The 22,579-nt window shown below is 43.7% G+C and overlaps 1 protein-coding gene and 1 pseudogene across 1 annotated transcript; both read right to left on the bottom strand.

Annotated features, from left to right (window-relative positions):
• Positions 1 to 5,130: 5,130 nt before the first annotated feature.
• On the bottom strand, positions 5,131 to 6,481 carry LOC148098515 (uncharacterized; annotated as a pseudogene).
• Positions 6,482 to 13,180: 6,699 nt separating this feature from the next.
• ccr6a (chemokine (C-C motif) receptor 6a) lies at positions 13,181 to 20,042 on the bottom strand. The gene is made up of 2 exons (XM_006793454.3): positions 19,941 to 20,042; positions 13,181 to 16,006 (listed from the first exon to the last, which is right to left on the bottom strand). Exon 2 carries the CDS (start codon positions 15,995 to 15,997, stop codon positions 14,798 to 14,800), a length of 1,200 nt encoding a protein of 399 aa, XP_006793517.1. The 5' UTR covers positions 15,998 to 16,006; positions 19,941 to 20,042; the 3' UTR covers positions 13,181 to 14,797.
• Positions 20,043 to 22,579: the final 2,537 nt, after the last annotated feature.

Here is a 22,579-nt window from a genome sequence, read left to right as displayed (position 1 = left end):
GTGTACTGTATTTATTCTTATTGTATTCTAATTTTTGCTTCATAACTTTTGCACTGTCCACTTCCTGCTGTGACAAAACAAATTTCCCACGTGTTACATGGGAAATATAAAGTTATGTTAAAATTTAACATAATAAAGGTTATCTTATCTTATTTTTCTTAACATAATTGGTGATATAGGTTATAAGCACGTCTGGCGCTGATCAGAAATTGTTGCGCTACGCTCCTTGTTTATTGTGCATAAATAGTGAATTGTCCTGACACAATATTGCGTTTCGCTTCTGTTATTACCATGGTACATTGACAAAAACATATACTTTTATTCACAGGATAAAACTGGTTTTTTTGCATCACTAATTGCCCAGTCTGATTACAGCATACAATATTATTGTCACTGCTACATTTCTGTAACGCGTACCAGAAATTATTTTCACTACTAATTAATTACCGTTGAGCTCAAAGATCCTATTAATAAACGGTTAACAATTGTGTATTTATGAAGACGATTTGTGAGACTGGTAAACTTATGATAGGTACGATGGTCTTTCGTTCTACACGGTGCATTTCAAGTTCCTGTACCCATCCGTCAGAAAACTGTACCTGGGCTTGTTGCAGTGACCTGAAGTTACTAAAAACTTCATGAGTGTATGCACTCACTCCAAGAACCGTATAATTATAAATATGAGCGTGGTGAAAGTTGGGCAGCACGCTAACGTCTTTTGTCCACTCTGTGTGCTCGTAAGGGTCTAACCCTTTCACTCCTTTGATTTTTTCCTTGTATCTTTTCTTTGACTTTTCATCAAGTCTGTCTTTGTATGGACCGGCATTGTTCTCCTTCGTTTTGTACATAACTTTTTGGGGGGGCAAAGAAAAAGCAAGAAGGTATTGGAACCAGAGAATGAACGTTTTGCGGTGCTGCAAATGCTTGCGTTTGATGCGGTACTTGGATTGTTTTGCCACGAGTTCCCGGCATGCAATGCGCAAAAGTCACGTGGTCTGTCAATCTCTATAGTCCACAACTATGATGTAGTCTCGTCCACACCATGTGAAGAGGTTGAGGCCACAGCCTGCCATGGTCTCTCAGGAATCTGGTGTGAAATGAGAGGTTCTTTAGGGTTCGCTGCACGCCTTTCCTGACATATAGAACAGTCCTCTACTGTGGCAGCAATGTCGTTGCCCATGCCTGGCAAGAAGAGGGCGTCCCTAGCTCTCTGCAAAATTTTGTCTCTGAAATTCCAGAAATCCAGAAAGGTTTTGGGACATTTTTTCCTGTCTTCAGGCCAGCCACCATGCACTTTGCTATAACTGGGTGAGCTGTGGGTCGCTTGCTGTAGCAGCCTGTATTTCCGAGATTTTTTTTATCACTTACTGGAAGGCTGTCTATCACTGAGTGGACCTGGTCCTCCATGCCTTCGTTTTATGTGCTTGTCTTGGTCGAGCAATGGTTTTCTGGACAGTGTCGGCCACAGGTATGTCTTTTCCAGGCCGGTGCACAATCTCTATGTCATATCTCTGCTGCTGTAAAAGCATGCACTGCAGACGAGTCGGGGCTACAGAGATTGGCTTCTTCCGTATGTGCTCTAATGGCGGCCCCTGGTGGTGGAGCAGAGATGAGACAGTTGGCATGACAATATGGGCTCCAACTCACAACCCTCTGTCCCACCCAATCCAGGTGAGGGTTATGATGCCTTAGCCAGGGGAAACCTAAAATTATGGGTGTGTCACGGGATTGAGAGGACTAAAAGATCAGTGTTTCTCTATGGTTGCCGGAAGTAATCAAAGTAACTGGTGTGGTGCGATGGGTTATGTAAGAAAAGACTCAATTGTTTAATGCTTTAACTGGGATGGATGGGTTTAACTCAAAAAGAGGGATCTGAAGTTGTTCAGCAAATCCCCTATCAATTAAACTCTTCTCGGCCCCCGAATCAATCAGTGCTTGTGAGGCGTAGGTTCCCTGACCGAGTAAAAGTGTGACCGAAAGTAAAAAGTGGGGCTTAGTGTTAACACTGGTTCCGCCCACCCAATATCCCCTGACCTACCGGCGGGCGGCCTCTTTTCCTTTTTTGGGGCAAGTGTCACGGGTAATGGCAAAATACGTGCGTTTTTTTACAGTGCTCAAAAACAGTCTCAAAACACAAAGCGAAGTGCAAAAATCCAACGATCTTCTCAAATTCCAAGTGGTGTGCAGGTGAGTCTCCCAAGTGATTATCCGAGTGTGTTTCTCCTCCGAGAGCTTAATCCAGCGGGCTCCTTCTGACTGACATTCATACTTTTAACAACGGTCTGGTCCGGACCGGCCTAATTTGAGAAACATGAAACACGTTGTGTACCTTCATGTTGCGCGGGAGGGCCAGCCGGACAGTGACTGGATTCAGGACAGCTTGCACAGAAAAGGGTCCAAGGAACCTGGGAGCCAGCTTCTTGGACTCGGTCTGCAGAGTGATGTTCCTAGAGGAAAGCCATACCTGATATGGCCCACCCGATAGGCTGGTGTAGGGACGCGGCGGCAGTCAGCCAGTCTCTTATTTTGTGCGCTCGTACGCAGTAGGGCCGCTCAAGTCGCCCGCCAGATCCGTCGACAGCGCCTCATGTGATGTTGGACGGAGGGTACGGCCACCTCTCCCTCCATGATGGAGAGGAGTGGGGGTTGATACCCCAGGGATGCTTCGAAGGGAGAGACACCTGTAGCGGCCGACGTGCTGGAGTTATGGGCGTATTCGGCCCGCGCCAACTGCTCACTCCATGACGACTGGTTGGAGGAAACAACGCAGCGCAGCATGGCCTCCAACTCCTGGTTCGCTCACTCTGTTTGCCCATTAGTCTGCGGGTGGAAACCAGAAGACAGGCTGACCTGGACCCCCAGCTTGGCACAAAACATCTTCCACACCTGAGAGGTGAACTTGTGCCCACGGTCAGAAACAATGTCCAGAGGAATGCCATGAAGGCGAAAAACATGCCATGAAGGGGCGGATGATGCCAGCTGCCAGGGAGTCCGTAATGTAGCGCGCCATAGACTTGCGCTCGGGTTTTGAGATACTATAGAGTCGGCTAGTGGGCAAGGGGGCGCCTGGGAGCAAATCAATCCGGCAGTCATACGGACGATGGGGAGGCAGCGATTGGGCCCCGTCTTTGCTAAAGACTTGACCTAGGTTGTAATATTCGGCGGGCACGGTTGACAAGTCAGGGAGAGTGGGCGGCCCCACAGGATTGTCAGACATACAACCTGGCACCAGAGAGCGTAAACACTGCTCATGGCAACGGGTACTCCACCCAACGATACATCCCTTGGCCCAATCAATCTGTGGATTGTTTCGCTGGAGCCAGGGGAATCCCAAAACTAAGGGTGTGTCAGGTGCCTTGAAGAGAAAAAGGGACATCTGCTCAGTGTGATTGCCGGAGAGAGTGAGTGTGATTTCTTGGGTGCGGTGAGTGACAGCAGCTAAAGGACTGCCATTAAGTGCTGACACTTGGAGCGCTTCAGGGAGAGGAACAACAGGCAAACCCATTTTGTGGGCCAAAGCCTCATCCAAAAAACTTTGTTCAGCTCCCGAGTCTATTAGTGCGTCACAAGAATGGGTGCGGGAAAGAAACAGTAATTTAGCTAGGCAGCTGAGGTGGAGGAATTATTAACCGGCACACCCGTCAGTATCCCCACCTTTACTGACGGGCTGAGTCTTTTAACCGTGAGGGACAGGCGTCCGCAAAATGCCCCTTCTTCCCGCACACAAAACACTCACCCACCAGTTGTCTTCTCCTCCGGGTGAATTTAGTCCGTCCCAGCTGCATGTGTTGTACATAGGGCTCTGGTGGTTGAACAGGTGCTCTGGGTGTAGCAAGCAACATACCTTTCAGTTCAGATACCACCTGTAGTAGCACGGACTGCTCCTCGGCAACATTTTTTTCATGTCATTCCAACCGTTCAGCTTGAAGCGCGAGTTCGCGCTGGACAGGAGTTGAGTCCGCTGAGTCCATTGCTGGCTGGATTGTTCTGTCACGGGTAATGGGAAAATACGGACTCAGTCACGGAGCTCTGGATGCGAAGCAAACAGTGCGTTTATTTACAGTGCTCAAAAACAGTCTCAAAACACAAAGCGAAGTGCAAAAATCCAACGGTGATCTTCTCCAAATTCCCAGTGGTGTGCAGGTGAGTCTCCCAAGTGATTATCTGAGTGTGTTTCTCCTCTGAGAGCTTAATCCAGCGGGCTCCTTCTCTCCAACCTTCTGCTCCGTATCTCTTCCTCCTACAAGCAAGCGACAACAACAGGTGAGAAGGCTAGCCGGCTAAAGCTATGTTACGAGTAACAAGCACTCTTTACTACCGAGCTTCAAGTACAATCCAGTGTCGACTGCCATCAGGACACAGTTAAATACCTCAGCCCAAAACGAAGAATGATTAGTGACAGCTGGGTGGCAAATTAGGTGCAGGTGTGTCGGCCGCTGGGTGGAGACAACAAGGGTGGGGAGGAGGAGAGAGACACACACACACATACACATAGGCAGGTCTTCTGGGGAGGACCGTCCAACCATGACAGCAAGAGGAAATCAGATGCTAAATAGGAATAAAAATATTAATTTAACAGTACTCGATACAGTTATAGATCCAGAGGGCAGATTCTTAATCATAAAACTATCTATACTTGATAAAAAGCTATGTATTGTAAGTGTATATGGTCCAAATGTTGATGATCCCTCATTCTTTCATGGCTTTTTCAGTGCACTCTCTGAACACTTAGATCGCACACTTGTTCTTGGAGGCGACCTCAACCTTGGACTAAATGAAGAAATGGATAGGCTCAATACAGCAGGAACTCAGCGTAATTGGCAATCCACAAATATAATCAAACAGTATATGAGCGACTTTGGCCTTTGCGATGCATGGCGCTCCCTTCACCCCACTAGTAAGGAATATACTTTTTTCTCACATGTTCATCACTCCTCTCGTCTGGATTATTTTTTGGTCAGCAGCTCACTGCTGAGCGACATTTCAGACACTGAGATTCACCCTATAGAATCAGAATCAGAATCAGAATCAGAATTTATTTGTCACATACAGGTTGCCCCGCAGTAAAATGAGACACCCCCCCCCCCCCCCCCCCGACCTTACACACATAACACAGACATTACATGGGGGGTTACAAGTCGGAGATCGGCAGTTACAGAAAAAAACACTGAAATGTACACACAATGGGAAGGTACAAGAGGAAAAAAAGAGACCCCTACTCATGCTGTGCTTCCATGGTAGGACAGCACGAGAACAGGAAACAAAAAAACTCCTCTGCACAAAAAAAGCACATGAATGTTCACAGCACAACATTATGAAGACATAACAAGCCACAGGGTTGGGTAGGGGATGAGGAGTAATCCCAGGCAACACAGCAGCCATCCTGCCACTGCGCCGACTCGCCAGCGCGGGCCCAGACCCGCCTCGTGTTCCCAGGAGGTAACAAGCATCGAAGGCGTTGGAAAGGGAAGGGGAGATGAGTGAGTGCTTATCAGTGTAAGTGTGTGTGTGTGCGTGTCCATAGTTCAGCTGAGACAGTGTCCTTCGCCCTATCAGGCTAAGTAAACAGTCCTCCAGCCAATCCAGGTGGCCTTGCATGGGATGGGAAGAATAGTCATCACACAGTCGTTATCAGGGAGTGTTTGTCCGGCTTCAGCCTTGGGCCTGTGCAGCTGGCGCCGTGGTGGTGTCTGCATTTTGATCCCGAATTTGTTGATTTATTGAGAATTTTCAAAGCTGATCTTTTAACACTCTGATACTGGTCTCTCGATCTCCCGTTGGAGAGCCGCGAGCCTCCCCATGATGGTATCAAACTTCTGATCCGTGGTGTTATCATTCTTTTGATTCTGAGACCTCACAACTGCAGTGATCCGTTCTGTGATGTGATCCAACTTTCACTCAAGGTTGTCATTTTGAGCAGGGCCCTCTCTGATGTATCCCACCATACGCTCAATGGTGTTGTTTTGAGCCTTCACATCAGCCGTAAGCGTCTCCAAGATGTTAACCATGCTGCGTTCGTTGTGAGAGGTCGCGACTCGTCCCGTCGCTTCGATTCCAGCGGACAGCTTTGGGGGGGTTTGAACAGCCGGTTCCGCTCTCTTATTTCTCCAATAAGTCAGGGCCATGCCAGCTCCGATCAGCAAGAACCCCGTTATCATGGTTCCGAATAGGTAAATATCTTCAGCGTCCTCGATCGACAGTCCCGCCAGGCACACGATCCTCCATTTCTGCCACCCGTCCATCGTGTAGCCGGCAGGGAAAGTCCCTCCGGGGCACTCGGGCTCTCCCGAGCCCAGACTTCTCGTTGAGAAGAGGGTGTCAATAGCATTCAGAGACCAGTTGATCAAATCCATAATTCTCTTTTAGGTTTTAGAGAACGATAGTGAGAGACTGTTCCAGGGAAAAAGTAATGCACATGAGACAGACAAGGACAGAGAGGCTAAGCAGGGAAGATAAGGGTAAGGAGGAGAGGAGAAAAGTGCGACCGCCTCCGCTGAGAGCCAAACGAGAAGATAAAGCTGTCAGCGATCATGCTCCTGTATCTCTAACACTAATGCACAAGAATAATACTACGCCAAGTAAAAACTGGAGATTTAATACATCACTGCTTAAAGATAAAGACTTTATTAAATATTTTAAAAAAGAATGGACTCTATATTTAGACTATAATGACACTCCCGGAACTTCAGCATCTGTTCTATGGGAGGCAGGGAAAGCTGTGATGAGAGGTAAAATAATTTCTTTCTCATCACATAAAAAGAAAGAAGAAAACAAAAATATTCAAGAAATAGAAAAAAGCATCAAATCCCTAGAAGAAGCCTAAGTGTCTCACGAAGATTAGGAAACATTAAACAAAATACGCAAAACAAAACTAGAACTAAATGAGATAATTGATAAAAAAAAAAATTCTTAGTACAAAGACTACGCTTACAAAATTATGAACATGGTAATAAATCCGATCAATTTCTAGCAAACCAGCTAAAAATAAAGAAAGAAAAAACAACTATATGTGCTGTTCAAGATTCATCTGGGAACACAATATATGACCCGAAACAAATAAACAACATTTTCAGAGATTTCTATAAAACGCTGTATTCACCACAAATAAACCCATCTAAAAAGAAAATTGATCAGTTTTTGGACAACATTACTCTTCCAAAATTATTAGACACTCAAGCAATGGCACTGGATTCGCCACTGACACCAGGTGAACTCCAGGAAGCCCTGATAAGTGTAGCGAATAAAAGCCACCGAGTAACCGCTAAGGGCCTCTATACAACTCGTGCAAAATTTCAGGGCCAAAGCTCTTAAAGGAACGAGCCCAGAATAAATGGGACAAGAGGGTCAATATCAGTCAGACACGTTAAAATTTATTATTTTAAAAGAAAACACAAAGGGTTTGCAAAAGGCCTAAAACACCAAAATGGAAAAGGTCACTAACGACCACAATATAGTCTTATTGGTGCAACCTACCAGCAATGCAACTATCACCTGAGGGCTTGCCCTCCCTTGGCGGTCCCAGATGCTCGTTGCTTTAAAAGAAATAAGTCCACCCCAAACAAATACGAGCCCAACAGAACACATTTCGCATTCACTAAGTGTTTTAGTTCAGGCAATAATTGGTGGCACTAAAATCACTCTTAATAAAACTTATTCACCGCAAATCCACACAGAGGACCTCTAAAAGACCTAATTCCCTTAAGGTAAGAGCCCAGCTCAGGGATTGCACATTGCCCGACTAATATTGCACCAGCCCATTGGAAATAAAAACAAACCCAGCATAAAAAAGCAAACAGTTTTAAAAGGTGACCCTACTCTCAAACCAACTTGGGAGAAAAACGCAACAAAAAAGAGGAGGAAAAGACAGTGAAAAATTCACATGTGCAGCCTGTCCTGCTGGAGGCAATACAATATAAATTAGATTGTAGTGCATAAATATACTTTTTTTTCCATGTCAAATATATTAAGTTAACATACCTCCAGCAGACAAATGTGTTTGCTGCACACCTGGCTTGTCTTCTAAAATCACTACTAGAAACCTAAAATACAATAAACATCAAATACATTTCAACGAATTTTTAAAAAAGCACTAAAAGAAAAACAGCCTGTACCTCGAACCTCTGCTGTAGAGGTTTAAAACAACCGTTTGTGTAGAAGACAATTAAAACTAGTGATGTGACGTTCTGTATCGAGGCTTCAAAGCTTGTGTCGAGTAATGGAGGGGGCGTTTCCGTGATGCGCGTAACGAGGCTTGCTTCATTTATGGGAGGAGCTGAAAATGATGACCGCGAGCTATGACAGCGATATAAACCCCTCAGACTTCATTCAAAATGTGGGTGTTTGATGGAGAGTTGCGGTTAGTGAGAGTTAGAGAGAGTTTGGAGAGAGTTTGGAGGTTTAGGAGAGTGAGGAGAGAAAGTCAGGAGAGAATGGAGCCAGCTAAGAAGAGGAGGATGTCCTCCCCTGTGTGGGAAATTTTTGATCTTATTCCTCCTAACAAGGTATGTAAATTTCTACAGAAGATGTATTTTCATAATACTGATGGTGCAATACAATTTATGTTAAGCTGTCTTTACTTTTGTACAAGGTGAAGCGTTTGCTATGTGCCAGGGAGCTGGGATATAACAACGACACCTCATCCATGCTTAGACACTACAGAGCTTTGCATGAGAATACGGGGAACACTGATTGTGGAGCAAGACCAGGTGAGCCATCAAATGCCATGATAATATAGCATGCCGTAATGTTACTAAATGATATAACAATATTATACAACTGTAATAAGTTACGTGTGTGATATTTATATTTGTGCTTTGTTTTTATTGTCTTCCCTCAGGAGAACAATCTCAAATAGATGAAAAAAAGGTCATAAAAGCAGTGAAAATTTAGTTTTTACAGAATAAAATGTGAACAGGCAGGACTGTGTAGCTACACTACACACTGCTTCACAGTCACGTCGTACTTTTAAACAAAATGTTTTTTTCTTTCCTGTAGGCCCTGAAAGTCATGGTGGAGGCCAGGTACCAGGAGATGAAGGAGAAAGCTAAGGCCAGCATTGAGAAGGCAGCAGCTGTGAGTCTGACATCAGATATGTGGACCTCCATCAACACAGAGGCCTATCTTGCAGTCACCTGCCATTTTGTTGATGAGTCCAGCACATTAAACACCGTTGTTTTAGGAGTGCAATATTTTCCTAATGCACACACTGCAGAAAATATTGCACAAGTGAAAGGCTCACTCATGACAGTGGACAATTACTGACAAAGTCACATGCCTAGTAACAGATGGGACTGCCAATATGGGGGCTCGTGCAAGGGAGCTACGACTCAAACATGCCATATGCATAGCTCACACCCTGAACTTAGTGGTGAAGAAGGCCCTTGACCAGACCCCGGAGCTCTCTGATATCCGAGCCAAGTCCAGGAAGATCGTGGGATATTTCAGGAGCAGTACCACTGCAAAGGTAAGTTCTTAAGTGGCTTAATTACAGTTTCTTTAATGCTACTTAAGTGTATAGTTCTGCTCCTTTGACAATCTAATGTATGCTTTTTTAAATTGTATTTTGTAAGGAGAGGCTTTTAGTGGTGCAGGAACAACTAAGGAAGCCTCAACTCAAACTAATACAAGAGGTGGAAACCCGCTGGAACAGCACTTATAATATGCTGCAAAGACTGTTCGAGCAAAGGGAGCCAGTGGGTGCTGCTTTGGCAAGTCTCACAACAGACATCCCACCTATTTCATCTGAGGAATTTGGTATAATTTCAGAGTGAATAGAATAGAATAGAATAGAATAGAATAGAATAATCCTTTAATTGTCCCACAAGGGGAGATTTGGGTGTAACAGCAGCAAGAAAACACATATACAAACAAATAGTACACAAGACACAGAACAGAAACACACACAATTTTTACATATTTACATGAAGGACAATGGTTATCAAAAACTGAGTAGCATACTGTTGTTAAATTAAATAAAATTAAATACAGATAAGAGGCAACCCTAGTGATAGTGTGAATCGGTTGATAAAATAGTGCAAGATACAGCGCTGATGTAAACATCTATGTTTGTTGGGAGCAGTTCTGATTGTACAGTCTGAGAGCTGCAGGGAGGAAGGACCTGTGGAAACGCGTGTCTGGTTGTCCTAGCACCATTTAACGATGCAACCACTGAGCTCTCTCAGGAAAAAAGAGTGTCTGGGTCAAAGGATGCTGGATCATTGCCTCAATGAACAAATGGAAAAATCACCCTCCATTGGGTCTTCTCTGGCTCAGAAGCTGAGGATGCTATTGAGAGAGAAGCTGGATAAAATACAAACCATGAGCATTATGTGCCTTGCGACACTGCTGGACCCAAGGTTCAGAAAACCCAGATTTCTCAGCCCTGCAAGAGCTAGCAGAAAGCAGAATGTGCTTCCGTAATGAGGGCCTCCACCACCTCCTCTTCCTCCGCACTACCACCACAGCCATCAACGTCACAAACTGTTGAGGCTGTTTCCCACAGTACTATTGTTATTGCATTTGAGTTGCATTTATATAACCTGATTGTACAATAATAGATACAGAGGAAAACCCAACAATCTACTGTACAATATAAAGCGCCTTGAGGCAACTGTTGTTGTGATTTGGTGTTATATAAATAACAATGAATTGAAAATTGAATTATTAGTATCACATAAAACTCTCCTTATTGTTTAGGTAACAACCTGTGGCGTCGCCTGGATGAAAGTGTTAGGCAGACACAGACACAAAATGTGACAGCAGACACGAATATTGAGGTCCAACGGTACATGATGGAGCCAAATATTGGAAGGCTGGAGGACCCCCTTAAATACTGGGAGAGACAAAAATATGTCTACCCTCACTTATATAAGTTAGCACTGACATACCTGTGTACCCCTGCCTCATCTGTGCCCTGTGAGCGAGTGTTTTCAAAAGCAAGGGAAATATTGTCCAAAAAAAGAAATCGCCTACAACCTTCCACAGTGGAGAAACTGTTGTTTTTAAATAGAAACCAATGATGTGTCCCCTAAACACGAATCACTGTCCATACCTCAGCGTTACAAAAGCACAACCACTGTCCATACCCCAACCACACCTCACCTCACAGTAAATGATCATTTCCATTTTATGCATTTCCAAACAATCATTTTCCATACTTCCAGTATAAATATACACAGTATACTGCCATCACTACAATATACATGTTTTACACACTCCTTTTGTTGTTGACATTTACAGGCTGTGTGCAAAATGCCACACTCTTCAAATTTATGCCAACTAATATTTTTACGTCCAATTTAATCAAAGTCAGCGGGAGCTCCCAGACTCACATCCTACTCCATCAAAGCTCAACCGGAAGTCCAATTTTTGAGAAGTTTAAGTACGCCTTATAGTGCAGAAAATACGGTAAGTAATCCAAAGTATTCAGAATACGTTACTAATTGAGTAACTTAACGCAATATGTTACAAAATACATTTTGGGGCATGTATTCTGTAATCTGTAGTGGAATACATTTTAAAAGTAACCTTCCCAACACTGCATACTTGTTATGTATCTGAATGCGAGGGAGGGAGAAAAAAGAGAGTCAAAAAGTACAAGTTACTCACCAGAAACGGAGATGGAAGCATGTAAATATAATAATTACCACTGCAGCCAAAAAGAGTGCGTGACGAGCCCAGTTGTAAGTAAACTGTCAAGACTCAACTATATACTGTGTTCATGTTTTCCTCAGAAATAAGTTATAATATATTATAATATAATAAGTTATGTTGGAGCAGGCTGTTAACGCCTCTCTCTCTGTCTCTCTCTAGCAAAGTTGAACCAAACAACAAAGTAAAGCTAGTTTTCAGCTACGAGCCTGACACAGAACCCGGCTTATTAGCCAGAGGTCCCTTTACTACAGCTCAGACCATCCAGCCGCAGACTTGTTTTATATTCGCACGGAATAGTTTTCTACACGAGATCGCTGCAAAAAGTGCAGCCTTACCCACCCTTCTGTTACTCATTTTAGATTAAGATCTAAAAATCTAGTTGGTATTGGTATGGCAAGTAACCTTCAGTAATAGTAATAAATCATACAGAAATAGTACATTCATGTAGTTGTAAAAAGAATGATCACTTTAAATATACCATACCCATTTGTATCATTGCAGTGTGACAGTGGACTGATAAAAATTCATGCTCAGAATAAATCAGTACATGAAGGTTGTGACTTTCACACTCCTGTGTTGGACAGTTTCTGTTTTCCACTCGTGCACTTGTGTCTGCTTTCATACACTAATGTATCCACAGTTTGTCCTCAGTGTGGTCATGTCATTCATAATTCAGTCATCATTCATGTGCCCCCTTCTGATTCATGCATATGAACTCAAGACACAGACATGGTCTCATTATTTACCAGAGGGCCGGTAAGGTGACAGAACATTGTCTCTGAGACTTCAGTATATAGAGTCCAGAGGTCCAGTTAGTGAAGAGACACACTCTGATCTCTTCACATAAATGCTAAAACATGCATTAAACACAGTGAATTGACTGCCCAGTGTTACACTCTCAGCAGAGCTGTAAGCAAAGCTGTACATGGCGCCAGGGTGTCCTTAAAACAGAAGCAGTGCTGAAAGAGATGAAGTGTGCACGGAGAAGCCGCCATGAAAGAAAGATCAGACGAGTTTAAATCAGACGTGTTTTCATGGTTCCGCCTGTTTCTAACCTCCTGCAGTTCCTCTCTCTGCGTCCAAATGACTTTTCTCTGTGCACAAATCACCTCTGCAGGAAACTGCAGCAGCATGCTTTTACCAGACCCCACTGTCTAACAGCAGGCGGACTATAGATGTTTACACAATAGATTAAAACCCTCATTTCTAGCTCAGTGTTGTCTAGAAAGCTTGATGTCTTTTGTTTATTTGATCGTAATTCTGTTTAAAGCAGTGCGATTTTGCAGATTTGTCCTGTTCTGTGCCGTTGTCTTGTTTTTGGGGAGTCTAACTCTGCAAAGAGTCTGAACATCGAAGATATGCCATAACTCAGCTGTGTACAACAAAGAAAATACTCCTTTAAAAGGAAATCAGTAAATGTCCTTTACACTCCAGAGGTTTAAATCCCGTTAAAGTTCTGGAAAAGGCGCCACCTAGTGTTTAGCCATAGAATGACAGAGACATTAAAACAAAAACTTGGACCCGTAGCTATAGATGAAATAAACTGCATTTATTTTGAAAGGCACAAATCTGACAGCTCAGCTGTAATATTACATTCAAAGGATACATTCACTGTCACAATAATAAACACAGGTATGAACAGGAATTTTTAAAAAAAAGATGAGAGAAATCACAACAAATAAGAGTTGGATATGAAGAAAAGCCGAGTTTTCTAAATGTATGTGCCTTGAGACAAAATTAAAATTGAAAAACTGAATTTCATCAGGGTTTAAATGAGGATGTGAAAACCTCTGAAAAGTTTAAATTCTTAATCCTGGAAATCACCCATGAGCAGATTAGGATTACACATTCACATCAATGCAGACTACTAGCACAGCTGAATGAATGAAATGACAAACGGCAAATAAACATAAAAAATACATTCTTAAGTACAAAATGTTAAAAAAAGGATTCGAAACATGCCTGCAGTCTCATGTGGATGGTGGAGCCTATCAGCTGTTGTTTGTTGGTAGGTTTTAATGGTCAATGTCCAGTTAGTCTGGTGAGTAACCTTCTAACGGGTCAAGGTTCAGGGTAGGCTCGTCCCTTTTATGGATATCTTTTACTGTGTGACACACTTACATGACAGAATCACTGTAACAGTGAGCATGTGGCTGCAACACAACCAATCTGTAAGCCTGAGCCCTGACGCTGATGACAAGTATTTCAGGCCATGCCAGCCATCATTTATGAATCCACATCTATGGGTGGCAGCTGGCAATGATTCCAGTAAAAACAGCTCTTTAAAAGCTTTCACAAAGCAATCACAGACATTGTCACCAAACATGTTGGTTTTGACTCTGATGATGTTTAGGAGACCAAATGGAGCTTGAAGGTGCTGGTCTGACGGCGAGTTTACTACAATGAGCTGATCAGGTGTGTTGGGGATTGGACAATCCCCCTCGCTCTTAATTTGAAAATTCATGTGCTTGTGTCGGGGTTCTTGGTACTGATGGTGCGATTGGGGTGGCTTTAGTTCTGGTTCTGTTCTGGAGGGTCTTTCTAACCAAATGGTGCAGCAGGTGAAGAACTGGATCATGAGCAGAACCAGGACCAGCGGGCATGAAAGTTGTGGGAGGAGGGACTCACTGGAGAGGCAGCTAATTATTGCTGCCTATGCAGGTCACATGGCTATTTTAGCACAGGAATATTTCAGCTGTGCAGGACTGAACATCAGAGCCTGTTTCAGTATCCTTTCTGAGACCTTCAGAGGACACGAAGTTTCGAGTCGCCATCAGTCTTTTCAGGAACACATCAGTCAGCTCTTCCAAGGTCATTTTTTATCCTCGCTTAGAGCTCATCATCTGCAGGTGCAGGAAATGATGAGCTCTGGGCTTCATTTGTGTAGTAAAGACAGCAGGAGGCTCTGTGGGAGACTCATCTTCAGTCATCACTCACAAAATAATCACACACAAAAAGAAAATGCAGGAGTTGGAATATTTCATGATTAAAATAATGAAGTAGAACAAGAGGTGCAGCATGGGGTTAGAACTCTTTATCTTCTAAATATTTTTCTCTGGATTTTAAGAATCTTATCGGTGTGACAGAAGTGAGTCAGTTTCGGTGTTAGAGACCTGGAGCTTCAGAGATCAACCCACAAATGTCTTCAAATGGTGAAAGAAGCACCACTGTTGCTGGACCCGTCCATTGAGCGCCGAGTGGAGGACATGTAGAAGTCGGAGGTGACTCTGGAGAAGCGGCGTGGGGCCATGTACTTCTTTCCAAGACACCACAGGTCCCTGAAGATCCTCCTGAAGTGGTTCCTGAAGTTCACTCCCACGAAGGCGTACAACACCGGGTTCAGGCAGCAGTGCATGTAAGCAATGGTCTGCAACACCTTCAGGGCCATCTCCAATGTTTCTGCATCATCACACGAGCGTTCTTGAAACAAGGTGACCGTGTCGTACAGCAGCACTATGTTGTAGGGCAGGTGGCAGATGATGAAAACGGCCACAACCACCAGCACCACCCGCACCGCTCTGTGCCGCTGGAAGTTTTTGGCCTTCAGGAGGGTGACGATAATGGCACTGTAGCAGAAGATCATGATGAAGAGTGGCAGAAAGAAACCCACGCTGATCTGGGTGCTGGGGACGGCTACCTTCACCTCTTTGGCTGTTTTTGGGTCTTCAAACTTGAACTCGCAGACGTACTCAGAGGTTGAGTTCAGCATCTGCATTGAGATATCATCGTTGAATATGATTCCAGTCATGTGTGATGGCTTGTACCAGTCGTAGAAGTAGAAGGTGGGGACTGACACGAGTATAGCAAAGATCCAGACAATGGCGGAGATAATGCGGCTATACGACAGCGAGCGCAGTCTGAAGCTGCGCCGAGCCTGGACGATGGCAATGTAGCGGTCGGTGCTGATGCAAGCAAGCAGCAGCATGCCACTGTACAGGTTCACACTGTAGGAGCCGCGCAGCAGCTTGCAGGCCACCTGCCCCATCGGCCATGACCACAGCTCGTTGTAGACAATGAATGGTAGTGCCAGCACAAACAGCAGGTCGGCGATGGCCACGTTGAACAAGTAGATGTCAGTCATGGACTTGGTCCTCTTGTAGAAGGCGTAGGTGACAATGACCAGGCTGTTCCCCACAAAGCCTAGGATGCAGATGATGGAGTGGACATACGGGCCAATCACCTTCGCCATACTCTGGTTTTTTTGAAACTGACAAAACCCATCATAATCGTAGTTTTCTTCTTCATCTTTGGTTTGGTTGTATGACTGGTTGAACATCTCCGTGGTGTATGATTGGTTGAATATCTCCGTGGTGTATGACATCAAATTCTTTGCAGAGTAGATCATTTTCGTTCACTATAAAGGAAGCAGAGATAAAACATCAAACTACAGCAAAGGTGTCTGATGAACTCACAGTGAAACAAAGGTGATGGCAAGAGGAAGACCTGAGGGCACACGATGAAAAAGCTGTGTGGATGCTATAGCATTTTCAGTTGGCACATTAAACAGCTCTGTATCTTCATAATAATTAAATGAGAGCCACATTTTTTCATTTGCATCTCTTCAAACAATTAGCAGCATAACTAAGGGCAGGTTCAGGTGACCGTGCACCTGAACCTGCACTAACTATATACTTTAGCACAAAGGAAAGTTTGAAATCTAATCTTAAAAAATCTTAAGTGTCTGTCTCCTGAATCCAAACTGGAAGCTGGTTCTATAGAAGAGGGGCCTGAAAACTGCATGAACTAGTATTTCATCATCCCTCTGAGACACAATGTTTTTAATGGCGTTGCCCAAGAGAATTTTCTTCTTCGTCCTTTCTCAGCCCCTTTCTCTAGCCACTCCATCATTTCCTCCATCTTCTCCTATCCCAGCATCCTCCTCTGTCACACCAACCCTCTCCATGTCCTACTTCACGGACCTCCTCTGAGGTCTTCCTCTTCTCCTTCTGCCTGGCAGCTCCATCTTCATCATCTTTTGTCCACTATATCCACTCTCCCTCCTCTGCATGTTTTCAAACCCTCCATTTCACTCTTGCCTGTTCTTCCTACTTCCTCTCTTTTGTACATCTATAATGTGAAATGGTAAATGGCCTGCATTTGTATAGCGCTTTACTCAGTCCCTAAGGACCCCAAAGCGCTTTACACTACATTCAGTCATTCACCCATTCACACACACATTCACACACTGGCAATGGCAAGCTACATTGTAGCCACAGCTGCTCTGGGGCACACTGACAGAGGCGAGGCTGCCGCCTGTGAAGAAGTATTGATCCCAGCACAGAACCCTGTGGGACTCCATGTCTAATGCTGTGTGTGAGGACGACTCTGCTTTTTGGAGACTATTAGAGAGAAATGACTCAAACCAGCGCAATGTTTCTTTTGACACCTTTTTGTTGCAGTGAAACTCTGGCAGGGCGAGCACTAAAATGAGTTCACTGTCCAAGGCCACAAGACAGCAGAAAGTAGCCTGAGCTGGACATCCACAGACCTGTCGTCCTAAACCACCCAAACTCTAAGAACTAAGTGTCACACCATTACCATAACTTTAACCTGAAGCAGGCGTGTTTCAGGCTGATGAAACAGCATTTCAAAATACCACAGTGACTGTTGTTATTCATTAATTTAAACACTGTTTTTGTGACTTTGATGCAAACACAGTGAGGAAGCCTCACAGTGGTTGTAAGCTCCACAGTTTGTTTCTTGGAAACGTCCCATTGTCCACTCAAATACTCTAAATGTTTTCTTTTTTCCATTGTCTCCCTCTGAGGAATCATAAGTTTTCACCTTGTCAGAGGTTATATCTCATTTTCATGTTTCTGCTGCTGTTCTCTGCATGTGTCACGCTCATGTTCCTGCGCTGTAACATAATTGGATAATTTTTATGCCATCATAAACTAGGCAAGAAGCCCGCGAGGCTCCTGGCTCTCATTTGGGTTGTGAGCTCCATGTGACAGTAAGAGTCGGTGTTTGTCAGTGAGTTTTTACTCTAGAGTGAGATGGAAACAGCTTCTGAGGAAAGTCTGGAATGATTTTTAAAGAGTAAACTTTCACATCAGACAGTGTCAGTCACAAAACTCTTTGAGATTAATGAGTGACACACTTTACAGCCTCCAGATTCCAGCGCTCACTCATGCTCTGACTCGTCCCCGCTAAGCAGCGAGTCCTGAAACCTGAGAGGACTTTGTCATGTTAAACATGTGAAAGTGGTGCAGAAGCCAGCTCCCTTGAGCTGCTGCTGCTGATAAATTCCGATGCAGACGTCCTCATTGCGGTGCCAATGGTGCGCATGCCACACCGTTTCAGGTGTTTGAGCATTTGCAGGAGGTTTGCAGAAATGAGGTCAGAAACAGCGAGTGACCCACTTCATGCATGCATGGCTTCCCCCTCAGTTATTTCCCCCAAATCGCAAGACGCTCCGCAGCAGAATGAACACCTCCCCCTCTTCATCTTCCTTCTTCCTCACATATTCAACTTTTTATCTTCATATCAAAGATTAAAATCGAGCAGAAAGAGCCAGGTGTTGGTCTACCTGACAGGCTCAGGTGTGTTTGTTTATCAAGGGGTTTCCTGTAAATAAGAAAACTTCTTCCTAACCATCAGCAGCAGTTAGATGTCAATAAATGTCCAAATGTCACAAAACGCCATGTGCAGAAAAAAGGCACAAGTCCATTTAACTTAATTCAGTGTAACTTATTTTAATTTCATGTAATTCAATTTAATTGAATTTAACTTTATTTTATTTTATTAATCCCGTGTGAGTAAGGGAGCAGCTTTTATTCATCATCTTTTTAATATAATTTCATTTTTCATTTAGATTTGATTTATTTTCATTTTTATGTCTCTATGATCTTTTTACCTTTGTGTAATTTATTCTTATTTATTCTGCAGTCTGCTTTATTTTATTTTACAACATGATTTTTATACCTTTAGTTTTTTAAAAACTTCATTTTTTTACATTTTGTTTTATAGTCTGATTTAGTTTAAATTGTTTGTATTTTCTTCTGTCTTTATTATTTTCTATGGTTAAATTAATGTATTTATTTATTACCTTTTTAAGCTTTTGTTGTGATTTGGTATAAATAAAAAATATAAATAAAATTAAACTGAATAATGTAGTCTGCCATTTTATATTTGACTGTCTTATTTTTATATCTTTATTGTGTTTTTAATTGATTTTTGATTTTATTGGTGCGTTCGTGTTTTAAATAAAGTTCAGTCAGGGCAGTAATCACAAGGCTGGAAATGTAATAGATTACTTGCAGTATGTGGGCAGGTGTACTAAATGCTGACCTGAGATCAGCTGCTGGTTTTCAGGAAGTTAATTACACAAACACCTGAGCAGGTGACAGGACACAAACAGGAAGGGGCCATTTCCCGCCGCTTGCACATCGGACATTCTGCTGTGTGCATCCTTCGGGGCAGCGCGGCAGATGAAATCATCTGAGGTCTTCTGGACCTTTCGCTTCCCCGCAGGTGACATTTGAAATACGGGAAGTCTGAGGGGAGAAATTACAGCCGAGGGCCGCTGGGAGCAGAAGTGCAGAGCAGGAACCTGAGGCATTTGAGGAACTGTTTATTTCTCCTCTAAAATGAGTTCAGCCTGCACGACACAGACGCCACATCGCTGTTCTGCGGCGGGTAATGGGAAATTTCTCTTCTGCTTGTGCAGAAATGGGAGCCAGTGGTTCAGGACAGCTCGGAGCTCGCCTCGGCCTCGGCTGGCACTTTTATACTCAGTCCTTCTGAGAGCAGCCCCCCAACTGTACTCGGGCAGGTCAAAGGTCAATTTCTCGTTTCAGATGCTTGGAAAAGTTCAGGCTGCAGAAAACATGTTGAACTGATTATAACAGTTTTTATTTATTTTTTGTCAGAGTTTAAAAAACAGATTTATTTTGTAAAAACTGTAAACAAGTTTTTTTTAACCTGCAGGTGATGGCGAATGTGGTCACGACCTCTTCTTTCAGCGCACACAAACTTTATCAGATTTATCAACTGTGTTTCTGAGCTGCAGAGACGCTGCACAGCTGAGAGACTCGGTTACTCTTTGATTAAACTTTGTTCCTGAGGTGGTGATGAGTTTTGTAAATGTGTGGTTTCTGTGCTCGTGCGAGCAGCTGACGGAACGTGCCGTTTGCAGGGAAACGCCGTCTTATCGGTTCAATCTTTTCAAGATAAATCAACAGAAAACGCCTCTTCACAGCACTCCTGATCTTATCTAAAAAATATCACACATTACATCATCTGACAGAGTTTAACCCCAAACTTGCTGAAAAGCAGGAAAAACACACCTGAAGGTTCAAAGTGCCACCTCTGAGCTTCAGCCTCTGTTTCCAGCCTGAAACGTTGAAACAGTCTTCAGAGTCAGTGTCTTCTGACTGTCCAAGTCAGCGCTACAGCAAAAGCTCCGATCAGAAGACTCACAGGTGTGGCGGCGGATGATGAAGCCGGCTGCTGAGGCTGCACAGGTGAGGACGAGGATGACGAGGGCGATGATCCAACAAACACTAAACGCTGCAATTAAAGAGAAATACGAAGCAGTGAGAAACCCCAGTGCGAGCCTTCCTCTTTACCCTGCCCTCTGTGTGTGTGTGTGTGTGTGTGTGACGTCCGCTCTTTGTCTCAGCTTCCTCTCACACTGTGATAAAAAATGAAAGGCTGAATTTTTCCATTTTTCTGCTGAAGACCCCGTCACGTCCCCTTTATTCACACTGAACCTTATTTATACCTCCTTTGGAGACAGAGCTTTATAACATTTGGGGGTTGCTGCTGTAAGATTAAAGGCTGTGTGTGTGTGTGTCTGTGTGTGTGTGTGTGTGTGTGTGTGTGTGTATATGCTGAAAAAAATCTTTTTTGTATTATCTGTTGTGTCGGTTTCCTGTTGTGGTTCCTCTCATGCTATCGGGGGTTAAAAGTGTCATAGCAGCATTACACATGATTTATTGTTTATAGTTTTGCTTCACCTCAGATGACTCTCAGACCATCAGTGACGTTCAGACTCTCAGCTTTAATATAGGTCTGCATGGACCGCTCAGAATTACAGACGTGTCAGTAACATGTAGTAACACGGTCTATGGCATCATTACATGTTTAGATTTTCTGTAAAATTACAGTGTAATTATATTTACATACAAACAGACAAAAAGACCTTGATGGCCTCTAACTTTCTGCTTCTTAATTCAAATAAAACTGCTTCTTAATTCAAATAAAACTGAGGTTATTGTTCTTGGCCCTGAAAATGTTAGAAATATGGTATCTAACCAGATTCTTACTCTTGATGACATTACCTTGGCCTCCAATAACACTGTGAGGGACCTTGGAGTCATTTTTGACCAGGATATGTCCTTCAATGAACATGTTAAACAAATATATAGGACTGCTTTCTTCCATTTGTGCAATACCTCAAAAATGAGAAATATCCTGTCTTAGAGTGACGCTGAAAAACTAGTTCATGCATTTATTACTTTTAGGATACTTGTTGTTCCTAGAGTATTTAAAAGTAGAATGGGAGGGAGAGCCTTCAGTTTTCAGGCCTCTCTTCTGTGGAACCAGCTTCCAGTTTGATTTAGGATACAGACACCATCTCTGCTTTTAAGATCAGGCTTCATACTTTATTTTTGCCAAAGCATATAGCTAGGGCTGGATCAGGTGACCATGATTCCTCACTTAGTTATGTTGCAATAGGTGTGGGATTCCCATGATGCACTATGTGTTAATAGACCTCTCTGCACTGAATCACACTTCTCTCTTCCACAGCGTGTCTTTTATCTTGTCTTCCTTCTCTCACCCCAATTGTTCGTAGCAAATGGCCGCCCCTACCTACCAGTGACCCAGCAACACACTCAGACAAAAACTGGTTCACCCGAAAGACAAAACTCCTAAACACAAACTTAACAATGTGGTGTATGCCGTACAGTGCAGTGAGGAATGCCCAGACCTCTACATTGGAGAGACCAAACAGCCACTTCACAAGCACATGGCACAACATAGAAGAGCCACCTCCACAGGACAAGACTCAGTGGTCCATCTGCATCTTAAGGATAAAGGACACTCTTTCGAGGATGCCAATGTTCACATCTTGGACAGAGAGGACAGATGGTTTGAAAGAGGAGTGAAAGAAGCCATCTATGTCCACTGTGAGCGACCATCTTTGAACAGAGGCGGTGGTTTACGACAGCGGTCCCCAACCTCCGGGCCTCGGACCGGTACCGGTCTGTGAGTCGTTTGGTACCGGGCCGCGAGAGTTGAGGCTCAGGTGTGAAATTTTTATCGGTTTTCAGCGTTATTTTGTTATCGTTTTGATCGTTAACTCAGTTTTCCTGGGTCTTTTCACGTGTGTTATGAATAAATCTTCTTTTTTTCGGTACCGGTACTAGTTTTATTTTGTTGTATTTGTTACGCGACACATTAAAGGCCGGTCCGTGAAAATATTGTCGGACATAAACCAGTCTGTGGCGCAAAAAAGGTTGCAGACCGCTGGTTTACGACACCAACCGTCTGCCATCTATAATCCAGTTTTGAGATCCCTTCCCAGACGCCTTAACGCCCACTCACATCCTGGGCCATCTGACCTCAGGAAATCACATGATAGGGTGGGGCCAGGTTTTACAATGAGCTCACCCGAAACCCTGGCTGATTGGGACCCACACCCGCTTTTACACCTTGGCTCATGTGATTAGGTAGAGGATCATCAGGGGGTCCTTTGTCCCTGTTTGGGGGGAAACTCCCACTGGGTTTAAATCTGGGACTCTTCACCATTTGACCTTAGAACTGAAGAAGCTTCTCGGATGAGAGGTGAAACGTCTTCAAGCAACTTAAACAAGTCCAGAGGCTTTTCTTTCCAAGCTCCTTAGACTACAATGACCTGGATGACTGAGAACCTTCACAGACATAGGGCTGTCAACGTTAATGCCGTCATCACGATTAAAGC

Source organism: Neolamprologus brichardi, chromosome 15 (assembly GCF_056152115.1).
Source record: "Neolamprologus brichardi isolate AB-2024 chromosome 15, ASM5615211v1, whole genome shotgun sequence".
Lineage (NCBI taxonomy): Eukaryota > Metazoa > Chordata > Actinopteri > Cichliformes > Cichlidae > Neolamprologus > Neolamprologus brichardi.
Note: the sequence above shows the minus strand (reverse complement) of the source record. Positions and strands in the feature narration are given on the sequence as shown.

Coding starts and splice junctions, on each gene's coding strand:
- ccr6a (XM_006793454.3), bottom strand. CDS start 15,997: ATGATCTACTCTGCAAAGAATTTGATGTCATACACCACGGAGATATTC.